The sequence below is a fragment of the Macrobrachium nipponense genome, chromosome 25 (assembly GCF_015104395.2).
Source record: "Macrobrachium nipponense isolate FS-2020 chromosome 25, ASM1510439v2, whole genome shotgun sequence".
In the NCBI taxonomy this organism is placed as follows: Eukaryota; Metazoa; Arthropoda; class Malacostraca; order Decapoda; family Palaemonidae; genus Macrobrachium; species Macrobrachium nipponense.
Genome location: NC_087214.1, coordinates 73,649,973 through 73,672,810, shown reverse-complemented (window position 1 = coordinate 73,672,810; position 22,838 = coordinate 73,649,973). Strand labels below are relative to the sequence as shown.

The 22,838-nt window shown below is 39.3% G+C and overlaps 2 protein-coding genes across 13 annotated transcripts in view; one reads left to right on the top strand and one right to left on the bottom strand.

Annotated features, from left to right (window-relative positions):
• Nucleotides 1-20,833, top strand: part of LOC135199532 (glycerophosphocholine phosphodiesterase GPCPD1-like) — a 157,750-nt gene extending 136,917 nt beyond the window's left edge. For 7 of the 8 annotated variants that reach the window (XM_064227664.1, XM_064227661.1, XM_064227666.1 and 4 more), the window contains exons 11-15: nt 3,235-3,300; nt 16,418-16,630; nt 16,982-17,185; nt 17,591-17,751; nt 18,315-20,833. In XM_064227664.1, coding sequence (XP_064083734.1) covers nt 3,235-3,300; nt 16,418-16,630; nt 16,982-17,185; nt 17,591-17,751; nt 18,315-18,474 — 804 coding nt within the window. In that variant the 3' untranslated portion in view covers nt 18,475-20,833. The remainder of the gene's footprint in view (nt 1-3,234; nt 3,301-16,417; nt 16,631-16,981; nt 17,186-17,590; nt 17,752-18,314) is intronic. The other variant, XM_064227668.1, reaches the window with a different exon arrangement.
• LOC135199533 (tRNA-dihydrouridine(47) synthase [NAD(P)(+)]-like) overlaps nt 15,935-22,838 on the bottom strand; it is a 64,091-nt gene continuing 57,187 nt past the window's right edge. The window contains exons 12-13 of one of the 5 annotated variants that reach the window (XM_064227671.1): nt 22,054-22,155; nt 15,935-16,719 (exon numbers count right to left, since the gene is read on the bottom strand). In XM_064227671.1, the coding sequence (XP_064083741.1) occupies nt 22,086-22,155 (70 nt within the window). In that variant the 3' untranslated portion in view covers nt 15,935-16,719; nt 22,054-22,085. Of the gene's footprint in view, nt 16,720-20,827; nt 22,156-22,838 lie in introns of those variants that run through there. The other 4 variants (XM_064227672.1, XM_064227673.1, XM_064227670.1 and 1 more) reach the window with 4 other exon arrangements.

Genomic DNA, 22,838 nt, shown 5'->3' with positions numbered 1-22,838 from the left:
ATATATATATATATATATATATATATACAATATATATCAATATATATATATATATATTATATATACACACAAACACAAACACATGCTTGACACAGACATTCTCTTGTTTGCAACTTCCAATTTCTCTTGACACTGTAAAGACACTTTTTCTCTTCGTAAACACACTGCTGTAATCTTAGTGGTACATTGCATTTGCTCTCCCTTATTCAAAGTTATTAGTAATTTTTTTTTAACTAGTAATTAAAGGAAAATTTATCTAATTGTGTAATGAGTTCAGTCCTTTTTTTTTCTCAAATAGGGTTCAAAATGTTATTTTATACTGTGCAACTGAGCTGTTGTAATATGTTTTCGAGTGTCTTTGTTTAGAGGAGAGATTGAATGACGAGTTACGTACTGGTGCTACCATTATTCTCAGTACCTACCTTGGCCTTGAGTTCCCTTCACTCTAGCTTGAGGTTGCCAATTATCTATTAGGTATATGTGAAAATATCTTGATCATATATACTGTGCTTCATTGGCCATGTTGTATGTGTTGTGATTTGCATTCTATTAGAATGTGGAGTTACTCCCTTCCTCTTGTGTTGCTTGGAACATTAACCCATCTCTTGAGTTTGATTTGTCTTCACCCATGAATGGGACGTCCGTCAATACCTATTATGAGAATATAATTTGGGCATCTGTACTCTTCTCAGACGTTTCCTCCGAAAGAGAGAGTATCGGGAAGGTGAATGGTACTTTGTCAATTGTTTGTACAGTGTGCAGTGCATTTCAAGGGTTTTTACAATAATTGGTATATTTTGAGTTGCATTTTTTGTTTATACAATACATGGTGTGTTTTCAGTTGAGTTGCTCTCAAGATTAGTTATAATACAGTGGGGTATTTACTGTAGAATTACTTTACTATGGTGCAAGGTCTGTCTGACAGTTGTTTCTTTGCTGTATTGTTTAACCTTGTTTTCTTTTTATTTTGCCTCCTGACTTAAAGAGCTTATAATTTGCCTTTGAGATTGCTTCATGTATCATGGCTTATCAGAGGCTGTCTAGTTGAATATTTTTCTAGGTGGTAGGATCTTTCGCATTTACATTTCTACTTGTCTAGGTATGGAATACGTATTGTTTCAAGTCTAGTGCTGGAGCGCCTTTTGGAACATTAAAAAACAATTTTAATCTTGTGGAGCATCATCATTTCTGGGAATACAATTCCTCACTAGGTTGTAATAGCCAACAAGTACTATTATGAAAGTCAGTGGGGAGGTAAGCAGCTTGTCATGAGTTTTGTTCTTGTGACAAGTTTTATTCTTGAATGTTCTTAGAGTTGAGTGATAACACTAGATAAGGGATGTGTCATTCTCATTGTATATTGGTGTATCTCTTAGAGAGAAGGCCTATGTATCCCTTTTTGTAATTGTTTTAAATTTCTATATAAGTTGTTTATATAAGATTTTTTGTTTTTTATTCTGTGGTGGTGGCGGCGATATATCTTTTCTAAGGGTTTAGAGACAAATCAGGATGTTTTGCTTGAAACTAGAAGTAGTAGTACCTTGTAATGATTTCTTAAAAATATTGTCATATACATATATTGGTTAGTCTTCCTCGTGTAAAGAGGTCTATACTTATGAGTTTTCTATATAGTTTTTTGAAGTACATCCTTATTTGGTTAAATGTTTATTTCTTCCATGCCTTTGCACAGTGCTGTACATTCAGTGACTGGGGATGGGCAAATCTTGTTGTTTGGATAAAGTACTTGGTTTTTAGTGCTTTGTAAAGACAAATTGGTTTATACATTTGAGATGGCAATTTTAAAACAGGCTTTAGTCTATTATTATTGGTCATTGCACTCTGGTGAGTGGCAGTTCTTTTGAAAAATCCATTCAGCTTTCATCCAGATTCTTTTGTTAGGGAAGCCTCTGGATATTTTGAGTGTTAATTGCACTTTTTCTAAAGGCAGGGAGATCATTAAAATTCTCATGAACATGTTTTAATTTTTTCCAAGCTTTAGCCAGAGTAGTTCAGCTCAACTTGAGAAGTTAAAGACAAGATGAATACTTGGTCCGATATGATTTACAGAAAATAAGGTAGTGCTATTAATCTGTAGTCACATTGGCCATACTTAGTCACATATACTTTCACTTTTGCGTCGAATCTAGTGTGCTTGTATTTCTGTGCCTGCATTGAAATTTACTTTATTGATTGCCCTTCTCTAGACAAAGACTACCACGTTACCATAATTCAACTTTTGCATAATTGCAAGTATTGAAAAATTATTCCTTTATCAATTTTAGTTTTGTAAATGATGTAATCCCCTACTTACTAGACCCAGATCTACATGTAGAGCTTTACTTTCAGTTCATTTGGACTAGTAGGTGTGGTTGCAGTACGTATTTGATTTCGTATAATTTCCCTACAGTTTATATCCCCTTCCCATTCGATAATACCTCAATTAGTTGAATTCCAGGATATTAAATTTTTTACTTCAGGTCCCAATGATCCTTCTCTTGGACTGAAGTCACAGTGCACTCTAGGACACATGCAATGTTTGTTGGGAGCTTATATCTGAAGCTTTTATAAGTTATGCATTGTTTGATTTGTGACTTTTCTACTGGTACCTACCTACCGCTCAGAAAAGTAGTAGATTCTTGATGTGAAAAAGAATGTTTTAATTGCTTTAAGTTCTATTCTTTTCATTTTTGAAAACTAGACCTGTAGATTGGTCTCTAATTATGTATATGTGCAATTGGTTAACTTTTTGTGAATTTTCCTTTTCATTGTGTGTATTTTTTGATGTCATGACTGGGTTACCAGTAGAACTGTCCCTTTATATTATTTTTATTAGTTAGGGTTATTAGAAGGGTTACGTGTCAGAATTTGTTAAGGGACTTATTCTAGTAACAATAGCTCCTCCTCACTCTGGTTAAGGGACGTAGATGCCGGAATGTGTCGGTCCTCTTTATTGTATGCTTTTTTTATTTTGATCTTCCTCACAATAGCTTCATTCAATCTGAGGTGATGCTCACTCTTAGAAAGCTTACGATAGCCACCTCAATCTGGTTCACGTGAAAGCTACAAGAAACTGGACGACTATTGTCAAACAAGTAAGTAGTTTTGAGATAGCAGGACTGCTCTGTGTAGGTGGTAGGAGCCAACCAAATCCCCTTTAAATCCCGGGCCAGAGGTGTCCCTAGGTGTCCATAGGTAGTCATAATTGCTGAGATTCCTGTTTTTTAATTCCACCAGGATCTGAGTCATCTCACTGAAGGCATCCCGTGCGACATCCTCTCTTACTGTGATAATGAAGACCTGGTATGTTGTTATTTAAAGAACAGAAAGGCTACATATACTCTTCTTACCTCCCCTAGTTCTTTTCTACCTTGCAGTTCTATATTCCTTAGTTACTTGCAAGGCTCCCTTCTTCTTCTTATTTTCGGGAGAAGAAATTCTTGCTACTTTTTCCCTTAATAGCTCATCATCAGTGATAAGTAGTTGGTGCATTTTACATGTAATCCACTTTACCATGAAATTTGTCCCTGAATTTATAGAACTGTTTTAACACAACTTGGAATTATTACTAACAGTTGGTATGCTTTGTTGTAACTTTTCTAATGAATTAACCCAGATCTCTCGACTAACACCACTACAATTGGAATGATGTAAGAAAGCCTTGTATACTAATTGTAATACCAGATTAACCTTTAGACAGTTTATAAAAATTGGCAGCACTACATGCAAACATGGATATTTTGTGTTATTTATAAGCACGTGCTATGTTATTTTGTCTTTTATTCAGTTATTTTGTCTTATTCTTTTCTTTTTCTGTCATACTTCTCTTATTTGTCTCCCTCATTCTTTTCCTCCCTGTCAAAACTTCTTCGTTGATTGCTTTTTATTTTGTCCTTGGTTCTGTCTTTTATCCTAAGTATTTTTATCTGCGTGTTAAAGCTGCAATCCCCATTTCATGGAAAAATTAGCAATGATGGTTTTATTTGCCAAATTTTTGGTCTCGGTCGGAAGAAGCAACAAACAATTTTGTGGTATCATAAACACTGCTATTCAACCAATAACCTAGGAGATCATGACTGATTAATTTTAAAAATTATACACTGGTTTCAGAGAACAAAAGTTCATCATTGCTACAGGAGACAGATCAGTGAAAACAATTATAAATTTGCACTGAAAAAGAAAACACTTCCCATCCATACCTTCTGTACACACTTATTAAAAAAATAAACAAGGTCTGGAAAGTGAGATGTTTATTGGAATTATGTAAAGGCATATTTTCTTGTTTTGAAGTAATCAATCTGTAAATTTGTTCCGACTAAGTACAAACCGTCGGTTGTCTAACAAAAGGATATCCGCGGGAACGCGCCGCCGCTACCGCATACAAAGAGTTCAAACTTGAATCGCTGTACCTGGGTCTGGGGTAACTGCGCGGGGTGAGCCCGGGCCAGCTTGGGTAGGTCATTGTGATACCATTCTTTTCGCGGTAGCCGTCGTGTCAACACCTACTCCTTCCGCCTTGACCCGACTTGAGATAAACAACGCATGACCGCCGACTGTAGTCTTTCTTTAATCGTGATTATATCTTTGACATCCGGTGCTTGAGTGCTTCCCCAGTGCCCTTTTCCTATCCTTTTATTTATCCTTTAGTATTACCTAGCATGCCTAACTTCCCTGTAAGTATGGAAGGCGGATCTATGGTGGGTTTTTGGGGAGGATTTGATGTGTGTGTTTCCGATGGCATGCGTTGCGGTACATCTTTGCCTTCGCCAACCTCGGATCCTCATCTGTGGTGTATTGCTTGTAGGGGTTTTGAATGTTCCCCTGATGCATCGTGTTCAACCTGTGCGCAGTGGAATAATGATCAGTGGAGGCTCTATTATGAGGCGCATGAGAGTGTTTTTCAGTGACGCTAATGTTGATGCCGATAAGCCTAGGCTAGGCCGACTACTGTGGGGCCTAAGGCCGGGTGTGAGGGGGATAGTGCCCAATTGGAGAACACTAGGCCTAGTAATCCTTCCTCCTTATTAACGGGGGACTAGTTAGTGAGCCTAGTGTCCTTCCCAAGAAACTTAGGCTAAAGAAACCTTCGTCGTCGGGGGCTAGGAAAGCAGGTAAGAGGAAAGAAGCTACTACCCTAGGGGCTGGGATCCATGTTCCTGCCTCGAAGCGTAACAAGAAGGGGTCTTCTACCGAGAGCTTGTTCCCGCCTAGCCTAAAGGCCGAACTATCTAGGTATGACCATAGCAGTACCGAGACACAGCCGGGGCCGGTGCCAAGGTAACCCCCTGTTCCTCTCGGGCACAATCAGTCCAGCCCCAGGAGGGATCCTGGTGACGGACCTGATGCCTCACCCTCCCATTCTGAGGACAGTGCTAAGGAGCCCGACGGGACCCAACTCGCAGGAGCCGGAGGCCCCCTCCCCTCCAGAAGTTGCGGCAACCCGACGCAAGAAGCCAGCCAGCCACAACGCTCGGAGGAGAGCATCAATGGAGACCATTTCGATGCCGCAAGGCCTAGGTCGCGCTGAGAGACCAGTGCCAGCGTTGATGCCCGAAAAAGCTAGGCCTAGGCATGAGCCTAGTACCTCCGCACCACCTCCATCAGTTAGCCTAGGTACAGTGGGGGCCCAGGTCCTCGCTCCCCGCACTGGACATTGCGAACCTGGTCAAACAGGCGGTGGGAGGACTACTTAAGCTCCAAAAAGGAGGTTTTCCCAGCAAGTGGAGAAGAAGAACACCAGTCTAGAGGAGTCTGCCCGTAGGATGGAAGAAGCCAGGAAGAAGTTCCTTTTGGAAAAGAAGTCAGAGGAACTGTTTCCAGATTTGGGTGACAGTTCTGACTCTGATTCCGAGCCCGATTCATTGCTCCGAGGGGAGGCCCGATTCTGACCCCCGATTACAGGACGGCAGTCAGACTAGCTCACCTGCGGAGCCCGAGCCCTTATCATTCAACCAGATTCTGTCGTTGATTAGGAGCGCCAATGGCCTAACAGAAACTGAGGAGCTGAACCAGGAGTTTCAGTCAGAGGTGCATAAGGTGCTCAACCTGAAGAATTCACAGCCCCCCTCGGTCAGCCTCCCCTGGAGCAACCAGGTTAGGTTAGCCATGGCTAGAGCGTCCCGAGAAGCCACGACTTCACCAACTAGAGTATCTGAGAAACAGAGGTGGCTTCCTATCCCTGCTCAGGGGGCCAGCAGGTATTATAGGCCAACAGGTGACAAACTAAGGGAATCTGCATATTCCAGGGACCTTGCAGATCTCTTAGATGTCAGTTTGGACGCCCTTCAGAAAAAGCACCTCTTGCTCTCTCCCTCAGAAACCGAAGGACTCATTCGCGCTCTAGCTCTGGCCCTCGCTACGAATTCGTGGATGGAACGTCTACTGGCAGCACTTCCGCAGTTCTTACCCGAGCTCCAGCCTCAGCAGCAGCAGAACTTGTCTTCGTTCATGCAGTGTGGGATCAAGACACTCTCGCACCAAGCAGACAACTTAGCGGTGTCCTTGTGGGCTAATTATGGAGGTGAAAAGGAGAGAGAATGCCTTCAAGGAGGCCAAATCGCCAGTGGTGAGAGACCTCCTCCCGGACTTACGGAAAAACCCGCTGTTCCAGAAAGAACTTATTCCTGCGGAAGAAGTTCGCAAGGCAGCGGAGAAGAAGGAGCGATCTCTCCAATCTAGGGCTCTCTCCCCAATTCCGCAACCCGGGCCATAGACCACGGCCAGCACCACAGATTAGCCAACAGGTAAGAGAAGCGCAGAGACCGGCTTTTCCCGTGCGTAGGCGAGAGGAGAAGAAACCTTACTCTGTGTCGAAGGACAAGTTCCATAGGGAGAAGACTCGTCCCTTTCCATCAAAGGAGCGGAAGCAGAAGGGCAACAGAAGAGAGGGAGGTCCCCGCAAGAAATTCTAGGCCAGATCCTGCCCGTCAGCGGAAGGTAGGGGTTGCTTGGCTGCCAATTGGCAAGTGTGGCAGCAAGCAGGAGCGGAAGATTGGACCCTGCAGGTTATCAAGGTTCAGGCTAACCGTCTTCCCTTCCAGTCTACACCCACTCTTATCCCCTACCCCCATCCAGTCCCTTCCTATCGACCGGACTCGGACCGCGGACGGGCCCTGGAGGAGGAAATATCCAAGCTACTTCAGAAAGGGGCGTTGGAAGAGGTTCAGGATCCAGGTCCAGGGTTCTACTCCAGACTCTTCCTGGTAGAAAAGGCAACAGGGGGTTGGAGGCCGGTCATAGACCTTTCACCCCTCTCAAGTTCCTTTCTCTGACAAAGTTCGGCTGGAAACGCAGACTCCGTTCGAGCTTGTGTCAGGGAGGGAGACTTCATGGCCTCAATAGACCTTCAAGATGCCTACTTCCAAGTCCCTGTTCACCCCCTCCTCCAGGAAATTCCTCAGGATTGTCAGCAAGGGAAAGACTCTGCCAGTTTCACCTGCCTGTGCTTCGGCCTCGCCACAGCCCCACAGGTGTTCACCAGGGTCTTCAAGATAGTGTCAGTTTGGGCACACGCAAGAGGCATCCGTCTCCTCCGCTACCTGGACGATTGGCTCATCTTATGCCGAGACGGCTGCGCAGTGTGCGGAGCACCTTCAGCTAGTTTTGTCATTCGTTCAGGAACTGGGAGTGGTGGTGAATGTCGACAAGTCGGATTTCACTCCCAGACAAAGGATGGTGTACCTCGGAATGACACTAGATTCATCCCTCATGAAGGCCTTCCCCTCGGAGAACAGGGTCTCCGGCCTAGTATCTCAAGTGCGGAGAGCTTTGGGGCCCAGCCCTCCCACGGCAAAACTCTGCCAGTCCATCTTAGGACACATGGCCTCAATAGAGCGACTAGTGCCTCACAGCAGAAGGCGTATGAGGCCGCTTCAGTGGCTGTTCAAGAAACAATGGTCTCCTCAGGAAGGGGACCCCAACAACAGCAAATTCTTCTCTCCCACCAAGAAGTAAGGAAGTCCCTGGAGTGGTGGATGGTGCCTTCCCAACCTCCAAGGGGGCATCTCTCTCAGTCCGAGAAACCCCAGAGATTCTTCTCTTCACGGATGCATCAAAAGAAGGGTGGGGGCGCACTGACGGAGGAAGAAGTGAGCGGCCTGTGGTCGGAAGAAGAGAAAGCAGCTCACATCAATGTCTTGGAATTGAAGGCAGTCTTCCTCTCCCTTCAGCACTTCCTGTCTCAACTCCAAGGGAAAACGGTGGGCCTAATGTCAGACAACTCCACGGTGGTGGCATATCTGAACAAACAGGGGGGCACAGTCTCACTGGATCTCTGTCGCCTGGCAGTACAAATCCAGGAGTTAGCAGAGGAAATGGACATCACCCTCAAGGCAAGATATATTCCAGGCAAGAAAAATGTTTGGGCGGACCCATCTGAGCAGGAGGGGACAGCATATAATCAACACAGAGTGGTCCCTCCATCAAGAAGTAGCAGATGGCCTGATAAAGAGGTGGGGCTCTCCGTCGATAGACCTCTTTGCCACCGCATGGAACAGAAAACTGCCAGTGTTCTTCTCCCCACTCCCAGACCCGCAGGCAGCGGGGGAGGATGCCCTCCTGCAAGATTGGAAGAACCTGGACGCTTACGCCTTTCCGCCTTTCCCCCTCCTCCAGAAGATCCTTCAGAAGATTCGCTACTCGCAGAACCTGCGAGTAACCTTAGTAGCGCCTTGGTGGCCGGAAGCCCCCTGGTTCCCGGAAGTGCTGGATCTTCAGTTAGAGGACCCGGTAAGCCTACCAGACAGAATAGATCTCCTCGCCCAACCCAACAACGGATGCCTACACCCAAATCCGTCGGCCCTCCGCTTACACGGGTTCAGACTGTCATCAAAATCCTCCGCGATAGAGGTTTTTCCAGGCAGTTAGCTGAGGCCATGGCCAATCCTGTGAAACCTTCCTCAGGCAGATTGTACCAGGGAAAGTGGCGACGGTTTCAAGATTGGTGTCAAGATAAAGGCATTGCCCCAGACGAGGCCACCATCCCTCAACTAGCAAGTTTTTTCCACCACCTCAGGAAGGATAAACGACTATCCATATCGGCAGTGGAGGGTTATAGAGCGGCCTTAAATCAAGTATTCGCGTTGAAAGGCATGGACCTCGCTGCATCTCCAGAAATTTTGTTGCTCTTCAAGCACTTTAGGAAGACCTGTCCCCCGAGAGAGCTACGGACTCCCCACTGGGATGTAGCCTTAGTCCTGGAATCCTTGAGAGGTCCTCCCTATGAGCCCTTACATTCAGCTTCCTTGAAGAACCTCACCTTGAAGACCCTTTTCCTCTTAGCCCTGGCATCTTCGAAGAGGGTCAGCGGAATACACGCGCTGTCCTACGAAGTGTCACACACCAGGCGTTGGAGGGAGATGGGCGGGGTTCTCGTTTGTCCCTGGCTTTGTAGCCAAGACTCAAGACCCATACAAGCCAGAGGAGATGTTTTCCTCTTTTACCATTCCTTCCTTGGGGATTTTACCGGCTTTGACAAGAGGAACTGATTCTATGCCCGGTCGAGCCATGAAAGCCTACCTCAAGAGGACGAGACAGTTTCAGACCGGCTATCAAACGGCTGTTCGTGGCCACGGGCAAGCATCCGAAAGAGGTGGCTAAGAATACCATCTCCTTCTGGATCAGACAGGTTATAAGAAGGGCCTACGAAAACAAGGAAGTACCAGTGCCAAAGGTGAGGGCTCACGAAGTTAGGGGCATAGGCTCCTCTATGCTCTTCAGGAAGAACCTCTCAGTGGGTCAGGTATTGAGAGCAGGCACCTGGAAGAGTCAAACCACCTTCACCTCCTTCTACCTACGAGAAGTTACGTTCAAATCTCTAGAAGTGTTCTCTCTGGGCCCCATTGTCGCAGCCCAAGAGATCCTCTAGGCGTTGGTCACCCGCACTGCGTACCTCAATTTGGAAATACACACACACACACTCCCAGCAATTCCCGCCTAAGTCTGGCCGAATGTAAGGGGTATGAGTGAGTTTTCCTGGTAATATCCTACGTATGACTGTACTGTCCATGACACGACTTGGCCACTACTGACTTACCTGGAGAGTAGAATGATGGCTAAGAATCCTTCAGGAACAGCTCTCTGAGTGAGTATTAGTACCATAGGTTAGGACAACAGCCGGAGCCCCTTGGGTTCTCCCCTATTGAATCCTTACCGTGTAAAGTGTCATGAGGAGTAGGGGGTCTGGGTTAACATCAGGTCGTGTGAAGTTATTGGCGGCTCTTCAAAGGGTACATTCAGGTCACTCACCTTCCCATCCTCAGTTCGAGTCTCCTTTTGTTAGACAAACGACGGTTTGTACTTAGTCGGAACAAAGTAATTTTGTCGAAAATTATTTTTTCCTATATACAAACCTAGGTTGTCTAACAGATTAATGGCCCTCCTCATCCACCCCTCATTGAGTTATGGCCCCCCTTTTGAAGAGTGTGTCTGTTTAGACTAAGTATTCTAACGGCTCAAAGAATGGTATCACAATGACCTACCCAAGCTGGCCCGGGCTCACCCCGCGCAGTTACCCCAGACCCAGGTACAGCGATTCAAGTTTGAACTCTTTGTATGCGGTAGCGGCGGCGCGTTCCTGCGGATATCCTTTTGTTAGACAACCTAGGTTTGTATATAGGAAAAAATAATTTTTCGACAAAATTACTTTTTTCTGAAGTGGGTTATAGTTGCTTTAATATTTTTGCCTACAAATATGTGTACACGAGTTGTATCTTGACAGCAGATATTCTCCAAGAGGGTTTACAGTGATGGGAATTGGCTCATATAGTTTCAACAGCCTTTACCCTGTTCTCTTGCTTTCCCTAATTTTTAATTCCTCTTGTTGTCCTCCTTCAAACTAGAACTTATGTCATTTACTAACCTGCCAGCCTCAACATAGAAAAAATATAGTGCCTCAATTTCCCATTTACTAACTGTACATATGCTGAGTGTGTTGGTATGAGTACCTGTGTGGTTTTACAGTTTCTGTGCATGCAAGGACTGAAAATGAATAAGGGATACTTTTTTTGGAAATAGAAAAGTATTGAAACTATTCAAATCCCATTCCTAGTAGGAGGAAATTATTTTGAAATAAGGTTCAAAAGACAAGAAAGTGGCAGGGAAATGTGGATAAATAGCCCAAATATAATTAGATATTGATGCCTCATTATATTGCATTCTACTGGGCTGTCAAATTAAGAAAAGTTGCCCACACTCCCTCTCTGCACACTGGGAAAACAAAAACTATTGAGCAGTGGTTAACTGTTGAATTTGACTACAAATATATCGCTTAAGCAGTACTTGCAAGAATGATTTTCCAACGTTTTATAAATGAATACTGTGTCTACATAGTCACCACTAAATCTACAAAATTCTGGACTGGTTACCTCATATTTCATTGAGATGGAATTGTTGGACCTAAAATAATTTAGTTCAAGCGTTAAGGATTTCAACTTGATTTGAAGAATATTTTATCAAATAATTTGAATATTAATATTCTAAGATATATTTTTAATGGAGAGCCTTATCAGGGCATGTGTGATGCACCAGAGGAATGTCACATTGGTGAAGGGGTTGCCTTGAATTAGAAAAGGATAAATAAAAGAAGCATGTTGATCATTTCATTGCTGTAACTTGCCATTCATCAATATCCACTCTTCCAGGGTATTTGCGGAGTAATAGATTCATGTTAACTATATCAGGACAGACTGCAATATATGACTGGAGTGTGGTGGTACTCATTATGAGAGGAATGAGGATCTCTTACCAGTTTGACTTTTATTACATCGTTTCATTCATAAGATGTTGGATTTTATTTTTGAGTTTGTTTAATCTGGGGTATATCTTTCATATACAGTCAGCCCTCAACATGTGCGAATTTGAAATTGCAAGTGATAAATTGTTTAACATTATAATTCTCAGAACAAAATTGGCATTGGTCATTCACCAAGCAAACAAAGAATGAAAAGAATAAGTAAGAAAATTATTGTATAATACATAAGTGTTATTATTGTGTTACTGTTACCACTTTCCTTACAATACGCTGTTCTAGAACAACAACAGGTTGTATATAAGTTATAGTTGTACACAATTACCTCACACTCTGTGTATTTTACCAATTTATGTAAGAGACCTAAATCTGTGCAAATTTTTAGGTCCTGGGACCGTCATTTGTTGAATTTTCCTTTTTCATTATTTGATCATATTTGTTTTAGAAATGTTGTATCTTTTCAGTGTGTGTACTGCACAAATGCAGGTGCAAAAAATCAGTATTCCATTTTATGAAAATGGATTGATATTGCAAATGGTTTTTTATGCTCAAAAACAATGGCAAGAGATTTCCCATGGTCAGATTTGTGAAGAGGTTTAGAATGTGGTTCTCTTCTCTTTACAAAATTAGTCATTAGCATCTCTGTCCTTGGGTGTTTGATTCATAATGATGTTGCAACCTTGTATGTTGCTCAGTATTTTAATCCAGAAGAGCTTTAAGTTTTCTTGTTTGCTAAATATGACCATCATCTTATCTCTAAAATGTGGATGACATTGTCCAATTGTTCATATTCATCGTTAGTGTTATCCCTTTTGCTTTAGTTTTATTTTGCAAAATTTAATTTTTATTTATGCACTTGATAGAGTTTAGTTATATGTCTGAAACTGTCCAGGACCTTTCTGAATCAAAGAAAACATATGTGGTAGCAGTGAGTATTTGGGCAGGTTTGGTCTGAAAATTCTTGATAGTCGAAACGTCAAAACTCCTTTATTATAAATATATCACAAAGTGTAAGTATGGCAGGGTGTTCTTTATTTTTATGTTGTTTTATGTATTTGATAAGATCAACTAAAGGTTTGATTCTCACTCTGAAGTGTTTTAGAATTTTAGCCGATTCATTTTGCCAGCTGAGCACATGTTGGTCTTGCTACCTTTTGTGCACACACAAATCACTGTTATAGCTGGTTCCTGTACTGAGCATCATATCAGCTGGTACCATTATTGATATGGAGACACATTTTACCTCATGGTTCCAATGATACAATTATTTTACCAGCTGGTTTCCATGTGGAAACACTTGGAAAAGTGTAGTCCAGGACTTGTACATTCAGCACCCACTTTCCATATTTGTGTCAGTGGAGAGGAATTACAGAGTGAAAAAATGTGTCTAATACTGAATGAAATGTTGGTCTTCACTAGAACAATCATCCCCACACATTTACATTAATGGAATGCAGAGTATAGTTGCAATATACTAGAGCATCACTAGTGTGTGTTTTTTTCCATTAAGTACTACACTTTTAATGGTATATATTTGTTACATCTACACTTTTTTAAAATTAATATTTTGCATTATTTATTTATAAATAAAACTGTAAACACACTCCTTGTTCATTTTGCCTCGTAATAAAAAAAAAAAAAAGTATTTTGGGGAAAGGGAGTACAACACAAACAGTACATTGTATTGGGGAGGAATTTTAGTTTGTTACCCTGATTCTCAATTTTGAAAACTTTTATTAAGTTCTTCATTCATCACTACTTTCATTCCCATTTTAATTCTGTCTGGTTTATGTCTTCATTAATAACGTTTTCAGCTTTTTCCCTCTATGTATTATGCTATCCACATTCACATATCATTGACATTGTACTGATACAGTGTTATTAATGTTTTTCCTGTTCAAATAATAGTAATAGGATGGAAGTCTGTAGTAAGGCCAAAGCAATCTTGGAGAAACTTCACAAGAGAAGAATGTAGGTAGACAAAACTTAAGTCTAATGGGTAAAATATGATGTTAAAACACTGATGATAATGATTGTGCAATTTATAAGAACATTAGACCATGCTCTTAGATAGTTATTTCAGAAGTACATTCTCATCTGGCTCTACAGTATCTTAAACTTATAGCTAGAAATGTAAATTTCACTAAATTTGGTTGGACACACTTCATTGAAAGGGTTATTCTCGTAGCATCGTGCATTTTATAATTCATAAGCTGTACATTCTTTCTTCAAAGTATTTTTCAGTCTACATGATTGTATGTAGAACTTTGCAGCTTCATGGAAAAGGCAGATACTATATGCTGTGCTGTTGTGTGTGCAGATTTAGCCAATCTAGTACAGTTCAGTACAGAACACTTTTGAAGGATCTGTGGATATCATTATTAATGAATCTAGAATATTACTCATATTTTCTGTAGTGGAAATATTTTTGTTGTTGCTTAAACCAATTATAAAAAAATTACTTTTTATGATGTATGTTTATATGCAGTTGTGTGTATTTGCACTTGTTACTGACATTCACATTTAGTAATTAGAAATTGATTTTGATCCTGTACAAAGTTATTTTACTTGAATGTACTGTGATACATTAGTGATGAACTGTAGTAATTGTACAGTAGGTATGTGCAGTTGTTGCTGAATGAAGTTGAGAATATAGTATGCGTGTATGTGGAAAGTATGCATCTGTAATGTTTGTCTAAGGTTTTTTCAATGTAACTTTTTATTTACCACAAAGCATGGTCTGAGAATGTGAACCAGTGCTTTTTGTCAGTACTAGATTATGGTTAATTTAAAAGATTTTTTGTCACTCATGATTTGGCCCGAGGAAGTGAAAACTACGAGCATGGATGAGCAGTTAAAGTAAAAGATGGCTTGTAAAATTTAAGATTTATTTGCTAGAGAATGGCAGTTAGCAGATTAGTGACAACTTAATATTTCATTGTATAGTATGAGTACCTTACTATGTTTGATTTTATGTTGTCTGTAAATACTTTATTTCGGTACCACAAATCACAAACAAATTACAACGGTTCCCACAAGTATTCAAAAGCGCATGCGAGTTTCCCAGTAGTATCAGAAAAACTGCCAAGTAAGAGTGTAATAGGTAATTTCATAGTCATGCCACCTGCCAAGTACAGGAGCAAGAAAGTAGGAATTGTTGCATGAATGTTTATATCTGGGCCCTCCTTGATAAATTCTTAGTTACTTAACCTTCCTTTTTTGATAGTTTTTTTTTGTTGCATAAAAATTGCAGAAATTAAAATGACAGCGAAACCTTGACTGTTGCGTGAAAGATAGTTTACAAGAGCAGATTCGAGACAACTTTCTTGTTAGGCAGAAACAAAACATAGAAGAGGAAGATGGAAAACAAAACCTAGAAGCCAAAGTCTGTAAAGAGATTTTGAACAACACGAGTACCATGAAGGTGAAAGTGGGTTGTTTAAGGGTGGAAAAATAACTTGGAATGCCATAATGTTGATGTTGATTTATGAACTGCATTTTGAAATTAAAAGGGGAGGTGTAAGACGAAGTGAAGACCAGCTGTTATGAGTAAGAACAAAATTTTTCATTAACTAAAACCTGAATCATCGTGCAAAAGACTTTTACGGCTTTGTAGAATCAAGTGTTTATTCTTTTCAGCTTCAGCATGATTTCAGGAATAAAGAACATAGTGTTCGACTTAAAAAGATAATAGTTAGACTTGTTGTCTATAACAAAATACTCTATCATAGTGCACCCATGATAAGAGGTCAACCATTTCTGTCATTTTTACTCAAATTCTACTTTATCGTTGATTTGTTTCCCTCTTTGTAAGAGGTTAGGGCCATACTCGAGTGTCTTCACTGGGTCATTGTGCACCCAATCGGATTTTTCATTTATCTTTTATTTTTTAGTCCTGTTCCTTTGTTCTTTTCTCTCTTGGCTGTTCATCTTTAGCTTTTCCTCTCTCTCTGTTAGATAAAATATGTGTGGTCAGCTGTATGGAAAAAAAAAAAGGGGGGGGCGGGTGGTCATTATCCTAATCTAAGTTTTATTGTCCAGTTGAACAAAAATTGCTGCATTTCATCAGATTCCAGTATTTTATTCATCATTATAGTATATTGTTTTAACAAAGTGTCAAACCTCCCTCCACCCTAACCACAATTGGCAGTGTTTGTGGTGGTGGTCCTCATTCTGGTGGTTCTAGTGTCATTTTGTTTTTTTTTTAACCATTGCTTCAGTGTTTTTGCAGCATTTCATTTTCTTATGGATTATGTTTGAGGAGTGCACTTGTTTGTGTGTTCTTGAGATTTTTCTTGTGAACTCTGATAACTATTGGCTTTTATTAGCAACTTCTTTCAAAACCTCAGTCCTTTGAGGATTAATTTCAGTTAGAGGATATACTCATAAATTATAAGCTTTGTATTTTGTAAGAAGTTAGATGGAACCACTGTAGCAGTATTATCAAGTAGAAAACTAAAACAGATTGTGATTTAGATGTAGTATGTAAATAATGTAATGTAAACTTAAATTTGTAATAATACCAATTTCAGATTACCTTTGTGCAACTTTAAATGTAGTCTATCAAATTTTGAAAACAAGTCTACTTTTATTTCCATTTTTATTTTTGGTTTTGTAACGGACATTTGAATGGTTTGAATGAAAATTCTGTTTTCTGTTCTCCCTGTATTGTAGGTCTATCATAAAATGGAGAAAGGACTCAGCAAGTTCCAGGACGAGGACTTTGAAGACCACCAGCCTTTCCCCACTCTCCAAAAGGCCCTCGAGACAGTTCCTCACACCTGTGGGTTCAACGTAGAAGTCAAGTGGACAATGCAGCTGAGAGACGGGACGTACGAGTTACAGCATCCCTTTGAACTCAATCGATTCTTGGACTTGATTATCAAAGTAAGATCATACTGGTTTTTATGATGATGCAAGTAAGATGTTTCAAAATAAGTTTTATGACTTTGCAAATCGTAGGTCTGGGCATGTAACTGAAAATAACAAAAGCAAAAAAATTAAATAATTGAAACAGATTTTATAAAGTAATTAGTTACACAGAATCCCTCTCTCTTTACTAGTTTAGTTTTCTCAGGCATTTAAAAACCTGACCCAACATTTAAAAGAAAAAAAATTGACATTTTAGTTATCCTCGCAGTGACATTATTTTTGTAGCACCTTTGTAATTGATAATGTTCTGTTCATTGTAATAGCAATGGAATTTGTTATTCAAAACCTCATTTCTTTGATAATCAGGTCATCCTTGAACACGCTGGGAAAAGAAAAATTGTCTTCTCTTGCTTCCATCCTGACATATGCACAATGCTGCGGTTGAAACAGAATCGTTATCCAGTGATGTTCCTGACTCAGGGTGAATCGGAAGAATGGCCTCCATACGAAGACCAGCGCACGTCATCCATTAAACATGCTATTCTCTATGCCACAAATGCTGATATTCTTGTAAGTTTTAGTCTTTGAAACTGTGACAAAATTGTGATGACCAGTATGGATTAGTGAAAAGTGATTGTTAGATTTTAATATTCCCTGGGTTTCATAGTCAAACTTTAATCCAGAATTTATATTTGGTTAAATTTGTTTGCAATGTTGATGAAAATGTCTTTAGATTAGAACTTGAGAAGAGTATGTGATACAAAAAATCTTAGCATACTTTTTATATTTAGTTATATGTACTTCTTACTGTTGTTTCATCTTCAATTACTCAACTCGATCATTATCTTCAACAGCACTGGAAAAGCAATACGTATATACATCTTTTCATACCTTACGAACAAAGTTCATTTGTGTCCTAGAAGTCAGGCACTCATAGGATAGTTAAAATTACTGGTTTAATTTTCTTTTTTTCAGGGAATTAACGTCCACACAGAGGATTTGATGCGTGATTCTTCCCTTGTAAAATTAGCCCTGGAGCACAGTCTTATTGTATTTTGTTGGGGCGATCACAACAATGATCAGGAAACAATAAAGTTTTTGAAAGAATTGGGTCTTCATGGTATTATTTATGACAAGTAAGTCAATGTTTTGCTTTCTTAAAAGTGAAACAAGTCCTGAAAGCCTACCATCTTGAAGGTTTTAGAAAGACAAAAAATATTTAATGGGGTGCGGGAGTTCCTTTCCATATTTAGGCTAATTTATTTATTACAATTTTACCTTTTTAGTGCAGATAGTGTAAATTGCTCTTAATCCTTTTTAATTTATTTAAGTAGGTATATTATGTTTCTTTTCTGTTTCTGAATCCCTTTTCCATCTATTGTAGTTTATTTTTTATAGTCCATGACATGAATTGTTTGTATTTTTCAATGAAATCATCTATTTTTATGATTTTTATATAACTGATAGAAATTATTAATTGTTTGGTAAGTCATTTACTTTTTGAGGTATATAATCTCTTACTTTGTTAAATTTTCCCCTCTAACCATGTTTTTTGACTTTCCTCATTTTCAGCTTTCCAGTCAATAGAGCAGGTAGGAAACAAGGACTGGCAGCTTCATTTAAGTAGGCAGACACTACTAGTTATTTTTATCTATAGTATATTGAGCTAATAATCAATTTCTTAATTTCATCTTCTCAGAATTGATGTCTACAACACCAAAGTGAAGAAGGAGAGTATCTTCCTTTGTGAGGAGAGAGAATCTGGTCAGCCGTTGATTACAGCCAGCAACGGCGACCATGTGGATCATTGTAGTAAAGAGGGCAACACTACAGGTTGCTTTGCTGTTGTTTGCAAATAGATGAAAGTCACAGATTACATTTATGGTGGAAAACAAAATGAAATGAGAAAGCATCACTCCCTACTTCTCTAAAATATTTCAGATGGAAATTGTAGGTAAGCGTATGAAGATGTAATATTTTGTATTTTCTTGAATGTTACATTTTTTTACCTTAATCCTTGTCAGAGATTACTTACAGGGGCATAGTGAAGGCTGGATATGTGAATAATGTTCAGTGTAAATACAGATGCATCATAAAATGCCCACATACTTCCAGAATGCAGACAAATGCACACCCCAGTTTCTCCTTCCATGAACAGCATTGCCATTGCCATTGTTAAATTGGAGCATTTTGTTAATAGAACAATTTGTTGCTGTCGTTCAGAAAAATAAGTTAACATGTGATCTGAATCCATGGTCATTGTCATACCATATTTAATTTAAGGAGTAATGTTATATTTTTTATATTTGTATTGACGGAGTTTATGTTTGGAATAACTTAAGGAGAAAATGAAGATTGTCAGTCATGAAGGAAAAAAAATACAGCAGTGGCTAAAGTTGGTAGCTTTGAAAATGGCCAACTTGATGCAATATATAAAGTTTCATCTTAGTATACTTAGATATCTTGGTGAGACACAGTAGGAAAACAGCTGCACACTTGTCATCTTACGAACTTCTGAAGCTAGCCTACACCTCAAGTTGTATGTATAAACATCTCATGCATAAGATAGATAGTATACAGAACACTTTTTGATATTGGCAGTTTTTTAAAGGAAATTTATGCACTTTAGCTTTCAATGTACTCTTTCATGTTACATATGATGCTAGATTTACTTCCAAATGCTGGATCTTAAGCTCTTGACAGTTTTGACCACCAGTTTCACTGCTGATTTTTCAAGTAACACTAGAAACATGAATAATAATACATAGCTTCCATCAGTTGATGTAGTGATTATATCTTTTAAAGTAATTGTACTCGTTGTTTTGTTCTTGAATAATAGTGATGGCTACTTGAGTAAATCCTTTCACTGATGACTGGATGAACATTTTAGTTTTATGATGTCACAGTACTGGTATGTGTGAGTGGGCAGTGTTGTTGTCAGTCACAGGTATTTCTGTGAGGATGGCTTACAGTGAGCATAAAGGAATCTTGTTTCAAATGTGGATTGAGTGACTGTTGTGCAAGGGAGAGAGCTCTCTTGGAAATTGGGAACCTTGGGTTAGAATGTGCTTTTATCACAAGTCAGGATACCATTTTTAATTTATAACCTATAGGTAATAAATTTTATTTTTACCTTTTGATTTTAATCATTCATTACAAATGTAAGCTTGTGATTGCATCATCATCATTGCTGGAATAAACTTATATTAACAGTTTACTAGGAAGGGGATAATTTACTGATGTTATTTCAGTACTGAAGTTGATAATGATCTTATTTTAAAATTTTGAAAGTCTGGATACTTTTCTTATTAATAACTCTATGGAGACATTTTAGCTATGAAGATGAATTGTATAGGCACATGCTGAAACAGGAGGGGCTTTTGCTACTAACAAAATTATATAAATTTTAAAGATGTAGTGAAAGATTTATCAACTACAGATAGTCTCTCCGTGTCCAAATCTTTCTCGGCTGTATTGCACATAAAGCTCTTAAAGGTATTGCCATTTGTTGTTTTTTTTAAGTCACGTGCATTTGCAATAACTGCCACCAGTCACACTCGTTTGGAACCAGAGAAGAATTTCACTCGATGAGGATCTTTTTATGCTTAATGTTGCCAGGCATGAGCTTCCATAGAAAGCACCTAAAAGCGTAAGTTTTGACTAGTAAGATTTTCATCTGTCACCTAAGGTGAGAATTGTAATTTGTAGATGATGATATACCCAACATACTTGATGTCATTGTTGATAACTTGACACTCTTAAGCGTCCAGTGTTGCCGTGCACGATGGCACAAGAACACGTTTTAGTGTTTGCAGTATCTTTGGTTTACAGTAATACGACATCAGGTATGTTAGGATGCTCAATTACTTATTCTTAAGGTTTTATTTATGATTTCAAGGCTGGGTTATTACTGATGGAAATGCCCATGACTAGGGCGTTTTTACGGCTCAAGGTGAATTCAGTACTTCAGGTTGTACTAACCAGGCCTTGTATCATACATCCCCTCAGAGTACACCACATGTTCATAAGGACTGTTACTGGATGGAATCTAAGTTGACAGAGCTTATATATTCCTTGAAAGTACCATCATGGATTCAGACTCCTATGGAGAGAATTATATATGAGACTACCTAACTAAAACTAGAGAAAAGTTTCTGTAAACTACGCTGTTGCAAAGCTATCCTCCTTGAAAAGTGGAAATAAAAAGTAAACTAACAAGCATTGTTTATTACTCTCCTTCAGAAGGTCTGGTAACAGGAAAAAAAAAAGCAAATTTTGAATATTTGTGTTTTCCCTAGATGTGTGGGGGTTTTGGGTAACTGTGCAAACAGTGAATATAACTAGTTTCTCTTTAACAACACAGCAATTTCACAGTCGCGGAAGTGGTAACTGATCTGGCTGAATACAGTGCTTGTGAGGCTAGGAACCGGACGGAAGGGAAAGCGACCAAAATTACACACCATAAACTTTGCAGATGTTGAGCCGCCATCACAAGACCAAGGAACAGTTATCTAAGAATTGCGTCTTGTAGGTGAAACCCTGTTGTTGCAAAAAGAGGTAAAGGTAGTATAGTATGGTAGCACAACATACTTCAGTACCCACGGCGCCAAAAAGTTCTTCCTGAACATCAGGGACAGGGCAATGCCCTTTACCCCACAAGCTTTCATCTGGGGTATACAGTCTGCATCTGAATCCTCTAGTGTTAAAGCCTGTTGGATCATTTCAAGAAGCCAGAATGAAATTGTATTCGTGGATACCTCTCTCTGGTATCTATTTGTACTCATGAGCAGATAACAGCACTCAGGTCTAAAGTTTAGTGAGTGTCTGGACAAAAGCTGTAATGCAGGTGAATGTCCTCCTGGTTCTAAATGATTTGTTAAGGTGTTCTCCGCCACACCTTTGATAAGTGTCCAAGAACAGCAGCTTTTTTGGTGTGTGGCATTTGGAGATGCAGTAGTCAAAAGCAATTGACCTGTAATAATTCACTGCAACAATGAATCAAATAAACCTATAAAGAACAACAGAGAAAAAATATACAGGAATTTGAACTATAACTTTAGTTATACTTCAGTGTCTGGCTGTGTAGAGATGCAATATTTAAAGAAAATCAGGCGTATCCACTCTTTACACAGAGGCCAATGGAATAGGCAGCTCTAAAAGATGCAACAAACACTGAAACTGAAAATTTTCAGAAATGGCCAGTAAAAACCATGGAAACAAAGTACAGTACAATGAAACTGCATAATCTCGGGATTAATGTACTTTCATTTTTGCAGACTTGATATGAAGAATGAGGGCCTGGTATAAGTTACCAAGAAGCAGATGTTTTTCCCAGTGCTGACTGACTGCCAATATGAGAAATTAAAATGAAAAATTCTACTGTAAATTAAAACTTTAAAATAAAAATTACTCCATATAGAAACTCTGTGGATATTTACACTATATATTGATATGAATACAGTACCGTACATCAATAAGCATTTGCTTTATGTTTTGGCAGGAAAATGAAGTCTGGAGGAGTTGGTCCCAACAGCATTTCACTGAAAAGGTTAGATACAGATAGTGAAATGTTCTATCATAAGCAATGGCAAAAATTAGAATCTTGATTCTAGACTTACATTGTGAAATGCTGACATCATAAATCACAGCTAAAAAACAGTAAAATCATCACTAGCATGACTTTGAAAACAAATTGCTGTATTTTACATAAATAAGCTGTACACATGTACATGCACAACTCACTGATGCTCCAGCTAAGCTTTCAAGATACTGAAAAACATAAAAGTTGCAAAAAAGTACACTGAAAACAGCCCACTCAAAGTAGTTCAAACTCGTAGTTTTACTAAAATTATTTAAAATGCAAGTGTGCAATATACCACAGAATATTGTAGGATGTGGTTTTTTTTTACTTTTTGAAGTTTGGAGGAACTGACATATCTTAATAATTAGTTAAAAATGAGTTGCTAATATTATGTGTCTACCTACTATTCTGCTAACCCCTTTTCTAGTACATAGTACATATAAGGCTTTGGTCTAGACCTCATCAAGGCCTTAAGAACATTCACATTTGCACAAAGTGAAAAGTATAAAGTTACGGACAGTTAAATATCTAGAGCCAGCTTACATCAGGTAACATTTTATAAAGTGAGGGATAAAAAGATAAATGATTATTGTTTGCTAGGACTGGGTTTACCAACTGAAACTGCCTCTCTTTGAAATCTTA